The sequence below is a fragment of the Geosmithia morbida genome (assembly GCF_012550715.1).
Source record: "Geosmithia morbida isolate 1262 chromosome Unknown scaffold_7, whole genome shotgun sequence".
Lineage (NCBI taxonomy): Eukaryota > Fungi > Ascomycota > Sordariomycetes > Hypocreales > Bionectriaceae > Geosmithia > Geosmithia morbida.
Window position 1 is genome coordinate 964,207 of NW_023336194.1, and position 16,530 is coordinate 980,736.

At 54.3% G+C, this 16,530-nt stretch overlaps 5 protein-coding genes across 5 annotated transcripts; 2 read left to right on the forward strand and 3 right to left on the reverse strand.

Moving 5' to 3' along the window:
• Positions 1 to 244: 244 nt before the first annotated feature.
• Positions 245 to 1,943, reverse strand: GMORB2_7135 (Major Facilitator Superfamily; the record flags this gene model as incomplete). The annotated part of the gene is made up of 4 exons (XM_035469100.1): positions 245 to 619; positions 692 to 1,454; positions 1,559 to 1,764; positions 1,833 to 1,943. The coding sequence occupies 4 exons, from the start codon at positions 1,941 to 1,943 to the stop codon at positions 245 to 247; spliced, it is 1,455 nt and encodes a 484-aa protein (XP_035321480.1).
• A 577-nt stretch (positions 1,944 to 2,520) lies between these two features.
• GMORB2_7136 (Cytosine/adenosine deaminase or related metal-dependent hydrolase) lies at positions 2,521 to 3,874 on the forward strand (the record flags this gene model as incomplete). The annotated part of the gene is made up of 2 exons (XM_035469101.1): positions 2,521 to 3,810; positions 3,854 to 3,874. The coding sequence occupies 2 exons, from the start codon at positions 2,521 to 2,523 to the stop codon at positions 3,872 to 3,874; spliced, it is 1,311 nt and encodes a 436-aa protein (XP_035321481.1).
• Positions 3,875 to 4,804: 930 nt separating this feature from the next.
• GMORB2_7137 (Fungal trans) lies at positions 4,805 to 6,933 on the forward strand (the record flags this gene model as incomplete). Its single annotated transcript, XM_035469102.1, has 3 exons — positions 4,805 to 4,927; positions 5,004 to 5,830; positions 5,913 to 6,933. 3 exons carry the CDS (start codon positions 4,805 to 4,807, stop codon positions 6,931 to 6,933), a joined length of 1,971 nt encoding a protein of 656 aa, XP_035321482.1.
• A 908-nt stretch (positions 6,934 to 7,841) lies between these two features.
• Positions 7,842 to 9,762, reverse strand: GMORB2_7138 (transporter; the record flags this gene model as incomplete). The annotated part of the gene is made up of 2 exons (XM_035469103.1): positions 7,842 to 9,435; positions 9,482 to 9,762. 2 exons carry the CDS (start codon positions 9,760 to 9,762, stop codon positions 7,842 to 7,844), a joined length of 1,875 nt encoding a protein of 624 aa, XP_035321483.1.
• A 1,849-nt stretch (positions 9,763 to 11,611) lies between these two features.
• On the reverse strand, positions 11,612 to 13,503 carry GMORB2_7139 (Cytochrome P450; the record flags this gene model as incomplete). The annotated part of the gene is made up of 3 exons (XM_035469104.1): positions 11,612 to 12,621; positions 12,698 to 13,088; positions 13,276 to 13,503. 3 exons carry the CDS (start codon positions 13,501 to 13,503, stop codon positions 11,612 to 11,614), a joined length of 1,629 nt encoding a protein of 542 aa, XP_035321484.1.
• Between the last annotated feature and the right edge of the window lie 3,027 nt (positions 13,504 to 16,530).

The window sequence follows — 16,530 nt, forward strand, 5'->3', positions numbered from 1 at the left end:
AATCCTCTGTGCGCATTGAACCAGTGGGGATGGTCATGGTCATAGGGATTGTGGCGCTCACACATTAATTAATTGGGCCATGATCGAATACAATGAGGGTCCCGGATCCCGTTGGACTGGAGTTGAGCAACTTCAAATGTACATGATCATACATCGAGGGATTTGGAGTTGGAAAGAACAGCCTGCTTTGGAACGAGACAAGAAGAAGAAGAAGCATGCTGTGAAGATCTCTTGCCCCCCAGATCTACCAACTATATCTAAACATGTGATCCTCCTTGTCCGTTAGATCTGACTTTGGCTGACCATTCTTATCCAGCACGACAATCTGCGATACATCAACATCGGAATTAGAGACTTCACCGTCCCTCTTCTTATTTTCGTACACGCATAGATAGCGGTAAACAATGATGCAGATGAAGAGAAGAGCCCATGTCACCAAGGCGGTAATGACGCCCTCCTTGTATCGCGGGCTATTGGTCCACAGTTGCGGCGAACCAATACACCCTGCGCAGTAACCGATGAAGAACATGGTGTTTACAATCGAACGTTTTGTGTTGCCTTTTACATTCGACGCAGATAGCGAGAGTAAGATTGTCATGATGGACGTTATGCACGAAGCCTAGACAGGACACAGGTCAGCACATGCACCCATGCCAAGGTGCCTCGTCCTCGACGCCGGGTTCGCTCTTACAAGCCATGCAGAAGCGATGATGCCCCATCTCTGGTCCAAGGACAGTCTTATGAGCAACACGTTGCCCACTATGGGGGGGATGATGAGACCGACGGCCACCAAGGACCTGTTCTTGGGGAATATCTGGCAAAAGGCCACGCCGATCCACAGCATCAAGACCTGCACAGCCCCGGACGGCGCCGTGTACAGCATCGTGTCAAACTCGTCGTAGCCGATGGACTTGATCATGAGGGACGCAAACGTCAGCACAGGCGACTGCATGGTCACCAGGACGCCGAACCAGAAGACCAGCCACGCCTTGGGGTCGAGCATGGCCTCCTTGAGCTGCACCGCGGAGAAGGAGGTCTTGTCACCGCCCTCCCTATCCTGGGCCATCCTCGCCGCCAGGACCTGCTTCTGCCTCTCGTTCAGGAACCACGCGTCCTTGGGGCCGTGCGGCATGAGGATGAAGAATGCCACTCCCGACACCGTCGTCAGCGCCCCGCAGACGAGGAACATGACGCGCCAGGGCGCGATGCTCAGGGACGAATTGCGCCCGATGCCGTACATGAGAAGGCAGCCGAGAACCTGGGCGACACCGTTCATGGTGACCCAGAGGGCCGTGCGGAGCGTGTGCTCGTCTTTGCGCCACCAGATGGACGTTATGGTCACGAACGCCGGCGACACGGCACCCTCGGAGAATCCCAGCAGGAAGCGCACGGCGGCGAACCCCGCATAGTTATTCGGCGCGGCGAGGCACATGCAAACTGCACCCCAGACAATACTGTTTCGTGTGCACGTACATGTAGATCAGCAAACCAATCTTCTCTCTTCATACCGCATCGAGGGATTCAGGCAGGTTGGGTGGGTGGGTGGGGGCGACCGTACATAGTCCCGCCGACAAATTTAGTCAGAGGAAGCCGGCTCATGAGGTAAATAAAAGGGTACTCGGAGACGAGCTGCCCAATGTAGAAGATGGAGCTGCACCAGGAATACTGGGAGCTGGTGAGGTTGAGGTCCTCGATCAGACCAAAGACACCTGCGTAGCTGAGGCTCTGCTTGTCGAGGTACTGCAGCATGAAAACGAAGCACATCTGTCCAAAGGTTCAACTGAGTCAGTGACTGACAAGCACCGCAGTCCTGCGCGTAGACGTAGACTTACGAAGGGCAGGACCACGAGGTCAATCTTACGTAGGACGGCTTTCTCTTCCTCGGGCGTATATGAGGCCTGGTTGTCGATGGTGACGGCTAGCTCCTCCTTGTCTCGTGCCATGTTGTCCACAGACGGATCTTTCTTGGATTCCACAGTTGACGCCATCTTCAGTAGTAAGAAGGGGGGGATACAGTTGCATGCAGAAAGCATCCGTGGCGGAACACCTCAACCATGCACAGGCTGAGCGGGTCGAGACATGCTTAAGTACATGCGACCGATGCTATACAATCGACTTCTCCAGATACCAATTAGCCACTAGAATGTCATGCGACGACGCACACCGTACAGGGAAGAGGTGATACGAGATAAAAAAGACCCGGTTTCCATGTGCCCGCCCTGATATCGCAGTGGGACCCGCACGGGTCAACACCATGATGCCGACGCCAAGTGGCAGAGATCCGATGCTGACGGTCGGCAATCTGCCACTTGCAGGGGCCTGATTGCCGACGCCTGTGTAAGTCAGGAGGCTGTCGCTGATAGGATGCGGGAAATGACACCTGCAAACGAGCATCGCGGCAACGATAAAGGTCTCGTACAAGATCATGGATAAGCCCGGTGATGAAACTAGCCTCTCAGTCGGATCTTGGCATCAGCTTCTTCTCTTTCTCTCTTCATCAACACCGTCACTAGTATAATCATGGTTTCGGAGTCCGACATCAAGCCATGGTTCCAAGGCCTGGCGCCCAATCGTCTTCTGGTCAACGCCAATGTCGTCGACGTGAAGTCGGGGACTATTATACCCAATGCAAGCGTGGCCATCAAGGGTGACACTATTGAATCGGTCATGACTTCGCCAGCACAGGAGGACGCCTTCCCTGACTACTCCGTCATCGACTGTCGGGGAAAATACCTCTGCCCCGGCTTGTTCGACGCACACGTGCACTTCTGCGCCGTGCCGGGCTTCAAGGATCTCTCAAAGGCGTTTGGAAACCACCGCGACGTGTCGCTTCTACGACAGCCTTATGTGGCAGCACAGATGCTCTACCGAGGCTTTACCAGTGTGCGCGACTGCGGGGGAGCGCAGCTGGCCCTCAAGGAGGCCATTGCCGACGGGGTATTTCCCGGCCCACGCCTCTTCATATCGGGCCACGCCATCTCCCAGGCTGGTGGCCACGGTGACATCCGAGGCAGCCACGACGACGACCTCGAGTGTTGCGGTGGACACACCAACGGTCTCGGCCGCGTATGCAACGGTGTCCCCGAGTGCATCCTGGCCGTGCGCGAAGAGATCCGCTCCGGCGCAGACTTTGTAAAGATCATGGGCTCAGGCGGGGTGTCGACGCCCACCGACGCGATCGATCATCTCCAGTTCACCAGATCCGAGATCCAGGCCATGGTGGAGTGTGCCGAAAATGCGGGCACGTATGTCACGGCCCACGCATACACGCCCAAGGCTATCCGTCACTGCATAGACAACGGTGTGCGCGGCATCGAGCACGGCAACTTTATCGACGAGCCCACCGCAAAGCTCATGGCTGAGAAGGGCATCTACATGACGCCGACTCTAGTCACCTACGACCAGATGGCATCGGAGCAGTGGAAGGGATACCTGCCTCCCGAGTCCCAGACCAAGAACACGGCCGTGTTCAGGGCTGGTCTGGAGGCCATAGAGATTGCGTGCAATGCCGGTGTCACCTTGTGCTACGGGAGTGACCTCCTCGGTCCCATGGGATCGGCCCAGACTCATGAATTCACTATTCGCTCGCAGATCCTCTCGTCTACGGAGGTGCTCCAGAGTGCCACTCTCAACCCAGCAAGGATGATGGGAAGGGCGGAGTCGCTAGGTCAGATCAAGGAGGGATTCATTGCTGACATTCTTTTCCTAGAAAAGAACCCACTCTCGAATGTCTCGATCCTTGATCAGCCAGAGGCGAACCTACTGGCCGTGATGAAGGAAGGCAAAGTGTATAAGAGCAGGTGGGATGGTGTAAGTGAGGATGCGCCAGCCCCTGTGCGAATCTAGGGAACAGCGTAAAACCTGCGCCGAGTAACTGGAAGGTCGAGTACATAGACACTCATCATCATGAAATGTTCTTATATATTGCATGGGCGTAGGTCGTGCTGCACGGTGAAACAGCAGGGTAATACATATATATATATATACACTTGACGTCGGCATTCATCGGAATAGGGCTTGGGATTACTGCTGTGAAACCATTGTTGAATATATCAATGTAGGAAGATCTCAACCGTGTTGCCTTCCTGACAGGCCCGGAAATCTCAACAGAAGTCTGAGATCGATCAGCCATGGCATTTCAAGAAGGAAAAGAGTAGCGTAGACTACGTCGGACCTTCGTAATACAAGTAATCGTCTGCCGATAACGGTCTTCTGCTATCAGACCAAGTGGGTCACATATTATATTCTCCATCGTGCCACTTTATCTGCTATCATTGTCCGAGATACTTCTTTTGTCTTCGAAATCTGGCGTCTACAACTCATTCAGTAACTCCTGAAACCTTCATTCCAACTATCGATACTATGGACGGATCTTCATCTGCGCCTTCGCGCCGACGTCGCCGCCGGCGCGTGGCTGATGATAAGAGGAAGCGTGCAGCCCGAGCGTGAGTGCTTTGACGATCGGAATCGGTGTATCGCCTTCATCGCGTCCATGCAATCGCTGACTGCATTTATATGGGACCGGCAGATGTGACTGCTGCAAAGCTCGCAAGTCTCGGTGTATAGAGACTATACCGGGACGCTGTCAGAGATGCGTGTCGAATAACATACCGTGTAGATTCGACCGGGAGCTGAGCATCGAGGACAACCAGGCTCACAGCACGCCGAATACTATGACCATGGTGAATCCAGCGTCGACTTTGCCTGATAGTATCTCCATCGAAAGCCGTAGGGACAGCCCCTGTCCATTTCCTCCATCCTTTCTTGATTGATCTCACGATGCTAAGAAGCACGGATACAATCAATGGTTGTAGAACAGACAGATAGGATACTGTGGCCACGCTTCCTCTCACGGCTCCGAGAGGCCTTCTTCCTGGATCTCCAGACGACGACACCTGAAGCACACGACATGATGGCCATGCAGGCCGTAAGTCTCGGCTCTCCAACCTTTTACAACTCATCGAGTCTGCAATGTTGGAGGAATTTAACACGAAATGTGAAAGCGAATCACCGGTCTGCGCTCTCTCCAGCCCGTCGAGCTGCGACGTCTACGCAGAGCCATCGAAGCCTTTCCACCACGTCCTATTGCCGACTTTCTCATCTCGGTCTGCATCAGACACGGCACCGACAACTTCTTCTACTTTGACCAGTCGCAGTTCATCTCCGACATTGACGAGTTCTACACTGATGCGAATTCGGAACTGCGCTCTGATTGCAGCTTCGTGGGCCTGGCCCTCGCCGTCTTCGCTCTGGGCAGCCAGTGGACGATTCTGGAGAGGCCGGAGGGTGCGGCTTCGGATGCGACATTCAGTGTGGACGAGCGTGATCCCGGCTGGATGTTCTACAGTCATGTCAAGACGCTCATGCCCGATCTGATCGAGATGCCCTGCCTGAGGTCAGTGCAAGTGCCCTTCATCGTCGGGGTTTACCTCATGCCTGCGAGTGCCGTCGGGTCATCATATGTTTACCTGGGGCTTGCGCTGCGCAAAGCGCTGGCATTCGACCTACACCAAAGCACTGATGAAGCCATTATCGATGAGAGGGAGCGTGAAGTTCGACGGCGAGTCTGGTGGTCTGTCTATTCTTTGGAGAGGTATGGTTCTACTTGTCTGCCACACAGAAAGAGCTTGGATCCTCCTTCGTTGACATATGCCTCCAGAATCACATCTATAAAGCTCAACCGCCCAAGAGCTATCGGTATCGAAAATGTCGTGCAGCCTTTGCCATCTCCCCTGTCTGATATGGACGACGGGGCATCTTTCAACAATATTGTACATCAGCGAGCGTTCATACGTTTAGTAAAGATATTAGACTGCGTAGCTGATGTTGGGTATGCCACTCAACTCATCGACTTTTTATCTCATTCGGAGGGACAGCAGTCAGATCTGACTAACTGCACACCCAACTACCAGTGGCCCACGAGGACCACATAATGCAGATTATGTGAGGCGCATGGAAACAGATCTCGAGAATTGGAAGAAGTCACTGCCGCCCGACTTCGAGCTGGACAGGATTGACCCACGGGCCTCGACTTACCGCGTTGTCTTCCACCTACACATGAACTACTACTATGCGTGGATCGTCATGGGGAAAATGTCAGTCGTCACCGTTGTCCGCAACCACCTACGCCGACACCTGGGTACATCCGGCGAGGGCGAGACGGTCCCTCCGATCGACCCGATCATGCAGAAATTATCTGCGCAGTGCATCGACGCCGCCGGCGAGATCATCCGGCTATTCAAGACGATCACGAGAACTAGAAATACATGCACCACGGGCTTCTCCTTTACCGACTTCCAGGGGTGCAGCATCGCGACCATCGTTACGCTGCTGGCTGGTGTCCTCGACAGGGACTCAGACTACGATGCTAGGGTCGACTTTGGCCTTGGCTGTCTCAGGAACATGGCCGCGGGGAACATGACGGCCATGGTTGGCGTCCGGTTCGTCGAAGCGCTGCGATCCATCACCAACGAGGCAGTGGAAAATGTACGGGCCCGCGTGTCCAGGGCATCAATGCCGTCTGCCACGGCCGCCGAGTATGCGCGATGGTCACAGTGGCTTTCCACGACGAAGACGTCAGCAGGAAGCGGTACAAGTGCTTCGCTCAAGCAGAATTCCGGAGGTGCCCGAGAGCATATCGGTACCCCGGAAGGCCACAGAGCTCTGCCGAAGTCGTTACCGGTATTCAAGAACGGAGTTGGCAAAGACGGAGTTGGCTGGAATGAGAGAGAAGGAATAGATCTGCTGCATGACGTATCACCGACATTGACAGACCCTTTACTTCGTCCCAGTAACGGGCTAGATGACTCGGAAATGTATACAGCGGCCGACGAGACTTTCACTTCGCTCATGAATGGCGACGACCAAAATCTCATCATGGGCCTCACGGGGATGGACGTCTTGGATTTCTCAGAGTTAACATCGCTGCTGTGAATATTCAGCCTCGAGAGGGGGGTACAGGATAGTAGCGAGGCACTTGTCTTGGGTGCTCGGCATATTGGATACAGCCAACCAGCCAATATGATGACATTGGCATGATACTATGCGTCCGGGATGGCATACTTTTATACGTGCATGTACATATATATATATTTAGCATACTAGGGTGTCGCATCGAACTAAAAAGCACTCCCCCTACGATCTCTGAACACTTAAGGAAAATGGCCCGCAGAATAAACCCGGGCCCGCCTTCGAAAAGACCGATCACAGATCTCCGGCCTCCTTCCGGGGAGATCCTGCCCCACGCGCACCATCATCCGTTTGTGGATGATGCTGAAAGACCACCTCCAACGCTTCAGATGCTTCGGACTCCATTGCGTGGTGTTGAGACCAGCGGCTGGAATGTACCATGCAGCAAGACGGAGATGACCGCGGAAAGCCACTTGGTCCAAACTGCTGCAGTGTTGAAGTCGTACGCCCCGGGTTGTCATGGACTCCGCCTGCTGCACACATGCGATCTTGCGGTTCGGTGCTAAGGTAATCCGCCGAGATGGCCTCTGCGCCATGGCTCTAAGGTCACAATAAGGACCTGAGGACCTAAGCCTGCGAAAAGGAGATTGCAGAGACTGCAGAGGTATACAGCTTGAGGCTCCCTAGCATCCTTCCTAGCGTCATGGTGTGGGAAAGTCTCGGGCAAAGCATGGGATCCATCTCACGGGGACCAGATGTGACTGCGGGGTTCTTGAAAGGTGATGTACAGGTTTGATATATTAGGTAGTGAAAGTGTTGGCCCCAAAGGGATATCTCTATAGTTGGGGGGGGGGGGCTTGTTGTCGATTTGGAACGGACGTCATTTGACGGAAGTTGACTTATTGGTATACTCTGAAAGATACGGTGGCATCTTACATCATGACCAAGCCAGCGCGCGGCTTCATGCTCTTGACGTCGATGTCCTCCCACATCAGGGTGCTACCCCAGGTGATGGAATAGAGGCAGGTGGCGGTGATGAGCATAAGCTTCTGGGCCTGTCCGTAACTCTTGTTGATGGCATCCCTGGTGGGGCTGCCGACAGGGTACGAGGACTGGACGGTGATATCTCCGTAGATGGTGGCGAAGTCGGCCTGGGAGGACTGGGGAAGATTCTGGAGGAGATACTTGGGGAACAGGTTCTGCCACATGGCACCGGCGATGGCAGATCCGATGGAGCCGGCAACGCTGGCGACGAGACCCTCGACGGCGAGACCGGCAGTAATTCCCTGGTGCTTGGAGACGGCCATGACGGTCATCTGCTCACAGATGACGAGGCAGCCACCGCCAAAGGCGACGAAGATCTGGCACATGACGATGTAGCTGACTTCCATGTTGGGGTGACGGAAGTGGATCATCAGGGAGACACCGAGGATGGTAAGGGGGACACCGAAGAAGACGGCGAGCCACTTGAGGCGGCCGTAGTAGCGGAGGACGATGCCCATCATGAGAGCACAGACGGTGGAGCCGATGGTGTAGATGTTGTTGATGTAGGTGGCGTTGGTGACGCTCTGGTTGAAGACGACGATGTTCAGACTGTAGAAGTACGAGTCCCAGATGTACCACGGCATGTAGAGGGAGCCGACCATGGTGTAGGTGAACAGGATCGTGCGGTTCTTGAGGAGGTACCACGGGAAGAAGGTGACGGGCGCGGCGTAGAGCTCCCAGAGGACGAAGGCGACGACGAGGAGCGGGCCGAAGACGAGGAAGCAGATGATGATGGGGGAGTCCCACCCGTGGCCCATGTTGGGCTCGATGCTGAAGGACAGGAGGAACAGGGCGAGACCGGCAGCGAGGAGGAGGATGCCGACGACGTCAAACTCGACCAGGTAGTAGTAGACGTTGGCGAGGATGCCGCGGCCGTGGGCGGGCACGTGGACCAGACCGGCCTTCTCAGCCTTGCGCTGGTTCCAGTACAGGAGAACCCAGAGGGGGGCGCACACGACGGGGAAGATGATGGCCCAGATACCCAGGCCCCAGCGCCAGCCCATACCCTTCAGCATGCTGTCGCAGGCCGGGCCGTACACCCAGGTGGTGATGAGCCAGGGGCTGCTGGAGTAGGCAATCCACCAGGCTCGGTTCCTGAGCTTGGAGGTGTCGGCGATGAAGATGGTGATGGTGAAGTCGATGCAGTTGTATCCGACCGAGTAGAAGCACTGAGCGGCGGCGTAGGTGTAGACGTTCTTGCAGGCGGCCATCATGATGAGTCCGAGGGTCAGGCACGAGAAGGAGAATAAGAAGCCGATGGGGCGGCCGAAGATGTCGAGGACCTTGGCGTAGGGAAGCTTGATGAGGCCGGCGAGCAGGCTGGAGACGATGCTCGTGGTGGCGGTGAGGGAGTGCGCGGCGAAGGAGCTGGTGACGTAGACGGCCAGAGTGCTGCTGACACCCGAGGTGAAGGCCTGGATGAAGTTGACGCACCAGATGCTGCATGCGGGAGAGGCGAGAGAATTAGCGTCCACGATGGCTCTACACCCTCGGTGTGTGCTCTTCAGCTCTCGATCATGTCTCTTACAGTATGTAGGCCGCAATCAGGTGGTTGCGCGACCAGACCTGGAGGGTGGCCTCGGCGACCTGGACACCGTACTGGAGCGACCTCTCGCTCTCGGCATCGCTGTCACTGGCGTGCTCCCCGGTCTTGGGGTGACCGCTCGGTGACTTCTCGTCGCCGTACGTGACGACGCCGCCCTCGGCAGCGGCGACAGGCTGGGTCGTGGCATCGATGCCGGAGGTGACGGCAGCACCGTCGCGCTCGGCGGCGGTCTTGGTACCGAGCCAGCCTCCACGGAACTTCATCTTGAGAGTTTATCTGAAAGTTGGTGAAGAACTTCAGGGGGCGGGGAAGTAGTTCTGACTGAGAGTGATGTTACTCAAAAGATGATGAATCTCTCTGTTCGCGTCCACAACCAGACCGAGAGAGAAGGGGGGGGGGCAGGAGGAATCGCGTAGGGATATATAACCATAATGATACCACCTGTCGTTGCAGATGCGAGTCTTTTTTCTTCTTCTCCCTCTCTCGCCAGGCCTACAGGGCCGAGCCAAGGAGCCAGGGCCGAGAAAGCGGGCCTAGCAGCAAGGGCCTTGGAAGGTAGACGGAAACACCTGCTAGGTCGGTCGGTTGAGAGGTACGGTCCACGGTGCAACTCGTACAGAGGTCGTTCAGTTTCCTGTAATGGTGGCCAAGCCAACAGGGGTGGGACACTAGGCGTGCCGAACTTCCGAGTGTGTGTGGCGGGAGTGAAGAAGAATGGTCGGCTCGGCCAAAAGGGCCGCACTAGGCTACTCAATCCGGAACTAGTAGTTATTGATGATCTTATCAGATCGTTCCACACTCACCACCTACAACGGTGGATTGATACTGTTATGGAGCACCCACCGTCGAATTTTTTTTCTGCCCTTCGGTTATGCAACGGACTGTGTGCAACGGAAGCGACTACCTATATCGTTTTTCTTCTTTCCTTTTCTAGTCACACACCTAGGGCTTTTTCTTCTCATCTTGGTTGTGGTGTCTTCGTATTTCTCTTGGCGGCTTCGCTCGCGGCACGACGCGTGTCCCACTCGACACTCGTTATTTTATCCGTACTTCGTTCCATGATACCTGCCGCTCTGTTGAACCGATGCTGGGTCGAGATAGACGCTTCGATGAAGATGCCCATAGTATAGGTTGCATGTGATTCACTCGTCCGGCATGGCGTCGGTAATATCGGAACCACGGAGGATCCCGCCAACAGCCGCCCACCATCACCACTACCATCATCACCACCATCTCCTGTACGGATTCGAGAACTCGTAGAGCAGAATACTCCGTACCAATCAGGGAAACTCGAATGAAGGATTTTTCTTCTAGGTAATCGATGCTCTTGACTTCTCGACCTGCGCCTTTTTCCGGTTGGTCAGGCTCATCTATACACCCCCCCCCCCCCCCCCCCCCCCKCCTCCCTCCCCTCCCCTCCCTTCCCTTCCACGGTCGTACTCGTATGCCACATGTTTCTTCTTCTAATAATAATCATGATTGCAAAACTCGTTTCCCTCCTTCGCGATTATTATTACTCGTGCATGTATTATTGGCCTCATGACAGGAGATTCAGACTTTTTCGTTGGCCCTGTTTTTGCCACGGATTCCGCCCTCCACTCGTTGGTCGGATCAATGCTATAGCCCTCGTCGTAGTAATAGCTCATGGCCTTCATATGAGGATGAAGAGATCTCACGGTCTAGGCAGCCGAGGAGACGGCCTTGGCCAGGCTCGCATTCCGAGCCCTCCTCGATCGAGCGTTTTAATCCGAAACCTCACGCGACGCTCTCTTAATCGAGAGTCGTATCCCGAAACTAGACACAGTGTTCTCCTTGATTTGGCAATTCTTGCATCGCGCCGCATACATCTTCGGCTCCTCCCGCCGGGCCACCATGCCCACAATTTGGAGAGCGTACCCGGCGCATTGATGTACTGTTCTTGCCGTGCTTTATTCTTATTTTTATTTCCCTCTCTCTCTCTCTCACTCTCTCTCTCTCCCTCTCCCTCCTTCGGCTGCTCCTTCGGCTGCACCTTCGTCATCAGTCGGCGGCCAACGATGAGATGCCAGCTTCCAAATATGTACATTGATTATGGGGCGGATTGGACCCCCTAGAGCGCTCGCTAGACACTAGCTAGTTTGCTCTTCTCCTCTTGACCCTAATCTTCACCTCCAACGGCGGAATGCCGAATCCGGCAAACCACGTGTTGGGTGGCCTCTTGCCCTCGTATTCCTTGGGGAACTCCATCTCGTAGTTCATGACAGCGTAGGCCATAATCATCTTGAGCTCAAAGTCGACCAGGAAACGGCCCGGGCACGCGTGCTTTCCGTGACTGAAAGGCAGATACTCGGACGAGGTCGACACCATGCTCAGGTTGTTCAACCCACCCTTTCCGGCTTCCGAGGCAGCCTCGCGGATGCGCGAGAAGCGGTACGGGTCGAACTTGAGCGGCTTCTCAAACTTTTCTTCGTCGGTCTGGACCTGGTGCGCCAGGATGGACACCATCGTTCCGTTGGCTAGGTGAATGCCATCCTCCGTCACGATCCCCTGAGGAGCAATGACAAGGCGCTGGACAGTACGGCCGATGAAGGAGTTTACACGGAGGGTCTCACGGCCCACACTGTCGGCCTTTACCATGGCAGATACCTTTGCCTTGGTCCATCTCTTGGTGGTGGTATCACCGCCTTCGTCCAAGCCGAGAACCTCGACCACCTCCTGGCGGAGGACGTTGAGGGTGTCAAACTCGCCGTTCGAGTCGATGATGTTGAGGAAGAGGTTGTGCAGGGTGATTATGGTCTGATGCATGGTGCCGAAGTTGGACACAGCAATACGTCCGGCAATATCGTTGACGTTGTTCAGCTCGTTCGGGCGCTCCCTGGCGGCATACTGCATCATCATCTGGAACAGGTCCTGAGGGACCTCGCAGTCCTTGCCCTCGCCCTGGTCCTTGATGATCTGGAGCCTTTCGCGGTGCAGAGGCTCGATGCGCTTTGCGAGGTCTCGAAGCTTGGCCGGCATAGCCCTGCTTACCCAGGGGCCGAGGAAACGCTTGACAATCTTGCGGGAGGCGGCCATTGTTCCGGCAGTGTCGAGCATACCATCCAGGACATCGTAGCAGCAGTCGACGAATCCCTTATCGGCGCCTGATGCGGAACGCCCGGTCAGCTTTAGAGGTACAGGTGACACACGCAAACGGAGTGAATGCACACTCACAGAGACGACGTCCCTCGGTCGAGTCTCCGAGGGTGAAGCGCAGGGTCGCGCGACCGCCGATGACGCGGCAGGCGGGGAAGAGGTCAAGCTCATTCCAGTTCTCCGTGTCTTCGCCAAAGCATGAGCTGAAGGCGGCACGGAGCTCGTCGTTCAAGACAGCACAGACAGTCTCGATGGCACTGTTGAGATCCGACTTTATCAGCATGCCACCCCAAGGGTCGTAGGCAAACTTGTTCCCCAGGCTATGGTGGAGCTGGATCGAATCGACCTGGGCTTCGAGGGAGCTCATGACGTGGTCCGGCTGCTTACAGAGCCAGGCCAATGCCGAGGGCGGTAGGATGACTTCATCGTGAGGGCCAAACACGGGCATCAACACTGCCTTTCCCTTCTTGGAGTACTATGCAGGCGTGAACGGTCAGATGGGAAGACGGGTACGGCAAGGGGAAATAGAAGGTAAGGAACAGGGAAGAGATGGAAGAAGAAACAGGAAGCAAGGACAGGGGCAAGGCAAGGCAGCAAAGGTTGAAACAGAGGAGAGGAGAGAGAGAGAGAGGAGAGGAGAGAGAGAGAGAGAGGTAACCTACATTCTCGTAAATATCTTCAAAGACGGACAGGCAGTCGGTGTGAAACTTGTTTCTCATTTCCTTCCATGATATACCAGCATCAGCCCCAACTCGAGGCAGGTCAGGCGAGTACCGGACAGTGAAGAAGACACGGTACGCCACGGCGAGGATGGCCATGAGCACGAAGAAAGCCAGGCCATAGCGCTGGACACGGCCCAAGTCGACCGCGAGATCCGTGACCCAACCCATGGTAAGACAAGATCCTCGCTTGTTTCTTCTACTTCTCTTTCCTTGTTTGCCGAGTCCGAACGGCACGTATGAGTCAGCACTCGTAGAAAGAGCAGGAAGCAGTTCATCTGTAGTTGATGTGACGGAAACCTGGAGCGAGAGCTGCAATTACTTATACGATCAGGGAACTTGAGATACTAAAGCACAGGAAGAGCAAAAACATATTTTTTTTTCGATTTTTTTTAAAAAAAATTATTTAAAATATAAAAGAATTCTACCATCTTCGATGCAGCAGAAATTTACCTCAAAAAAGGACCCCGGTGTTAGATTACATGCGTGGTAGACAATGTCGTGATGACAGGTGCCCTCCCGCTCCAGTTTGGTGATGACCAGAACATTCAACGTAGTCTTCATGGTTGGTGGCCCCGCCATTGCCCTTGTCGCCTAGTCGCATCGGATGAGTAGATCACAGCAGAGGTTGGTCAAGTCCCGAGTAGAAAAGTGGGAAGTGATCGGATTTGCCGGCACATAGTGCCTGTTGCCAAGCCGCTTAATACCGTCTTATGACGCCGCATTCCCGGGGCAGCAAAAACCAGGTTTCACGGGCACAGACTGGGCGGTTTGAAACTTGAGGGAAAGCGTACGGGATCCGTGCATGCACTCGAGTAAATGAATACATGCAATCGAATAATAGGGAAGGAACAGCTTTCGATTGGCTTCCCGGATCAGTTGGTGGGCATCCTTCTCCGCTCAGTTCTCAGTGCGCGAGTGCCGCTGTGCGTGCGTGTGAGGTGCGGGTTGAGAGGCATGTATGTATTGATACCAAATAATATCAATACTGATAATAACCGGCTGTGAGTGCTCGATGCCGGCCCGGGGTAACAAGGCCTGTTAGATTGCACGGTCCGTGAGCTGAGCTGCCCGAAGTCGCGCTCTGTATCCTGTCAACTGGCACCGCACATGTTCGATGTAAGAGCTGCCGTGAGTCCCGTTCTCGCCACCTACCTCTTGCGGCAACGCGCACACGCGAACTCACAGGATGCATATCAGCCGGAGGGAGGTCTCTGTCAAGAGTCGAGACAGAGGCGACATGCCAACTCTCCCTTTCCCTCCCTTCTATGCTGTAAGCAAGCTCCCAAGTCAACCCGAAAGGCTCGGATACTGAAGGAGGGAGGGGGTGTTGAGGAGCGGGAATGCATGTGCCGCTTCGTAGACGGCTTCGGATGCTGCTCCGTACCGCACATTGTGAGACGAAGTATGTTCTAGATTGGTGATGCAGAGGCCAGAAATGCCTCTCCAGGAGGCAGCGTGGATTGCAGTCTTTTCTGCTCAGTGCTCTCTGCCTCTGCCTTCAGGTAGTTGTTCTTGATCGGTATTACGTGTACGTATACGTACATGATCACGGAGTGTTCCGTGTATGCAATGCTCCCGGTGCCACTGCCGTCTGCGCGTTTTGGGCCCACCTGCTCCGTACCCTAGTCTCTGATAATCATACAGCCGGCCTCAACCCTCGAGCTGCACCGGGTAGCAGATACGCTGCGCCGTCTCATGAACGGGCAGGTCACGATGAGCCCTTCCAGCCTCAGATGGGCCACCTGGGCTGCGAGACAGGCTCGACGGATGTTTCCGGACTATTCACCTGGACTCGTCATCATTCCCGGGTCTCCAGTCGCCCCCGGCAGCGACATGGATACTATCATTATACGTAAAATAGAGAGAGAGAGAGAGAGAGAGAGACAAGAGTTGAACTAGGATCTTTCCCCGCTTTGTGCATGTCTACTGCAAGTGATTGAATTTTCTCTCTTCTCTCTATCAACCGTTCTCTTTATCTGTCATGATGAGGAGTCATGCCGCATTGATTGGTTTACGTGATCGTAAGCTACGACTACGAGTACCACCACTACCAGTTTACTAGTCAGTCATCGGGCCATTCTTTCCCCCCTCCTACTGCTCCCTCTTCACACGCAGTCTCTGTTGTCGCCCCTCATCGCTCCAGCTGGGAGGGGTTCTAACTTTGACGGCGCGAGCAGACCTGGCCGGGCACATCACGGTCGAATCTTGGAGCTTCTCTGGAGCGAAGCGGGAGCTATCGTGAATTAGAATCTCCCACGGAAAGGAGCGAGCTTATTATTGACGTAGCACTTGGCAATCACTGATCCAGTGGCGTCATAGCAGTCTCAGGTGAGGCAAGAGTCGAGGGTGAAGGGGTAATATTCATGAGAACCAAGGTGGTACGTCTAGAGATTATATTCGCAAGGTAGGTTGACCGTTCATAAATACTCGGTCAGATTTCTTTCTCTCCTTTTCCTTTTCCTTTTCCTTTTTTTTTTTTTTTTTTTGATTTATTAGAAGCGTCCGAAATTGACATCTACAGTCTTGTCTTCTTCCACCATCAATGTTGTTGGTGAGAGGCTACTATATGCATCAGTATATTATTATTATTATCACTCCTTCATATATTGCACCAATCAATTAACAAGAGTTTACACACAACCCAGCTAGCCAAGAGAAACGCTTGGCAATTTGAGGTTGTATTCATTCTTCGCATCCATGCTTGCAGGCTACCATCGTAAAACGTCAGATACACCTGTATCGTAGATTTATAAAGCCAGGGTTCCCTTCTATATCGGGAAAGAAGGAAAATATATATCAAGATGCAAGGTACGGAGTAGGTATACCATATACTGTATATGTGTATACACGAGCATGTACATATTAGGAAACGAATGAACCAACTAAACATAAACCATCGATGCCAAGCCGGCCAAGCGTGGAGAGGAGGGGCAAACTGGAGCCGGGGCTCGGGATAAAAGGAACCGAAACATCAACGTCCTGGACACCACCGGGGCAATACGCTGATCGGAATTTTGGCCGGTGATGGGAGAAAGAGGGGGAGCTCCATAAGACCATCATGAGAAGAGGGAAAAACGGGAAGTTGACGGACGGCTCACGACGGTTTTCCTTCTCCCCTACTCTCATCAACTCTAACCTTCACTACCCTATTTTTCTTCATCATCAGCACGACCCCTTCGTTGCCCCATCACCGAC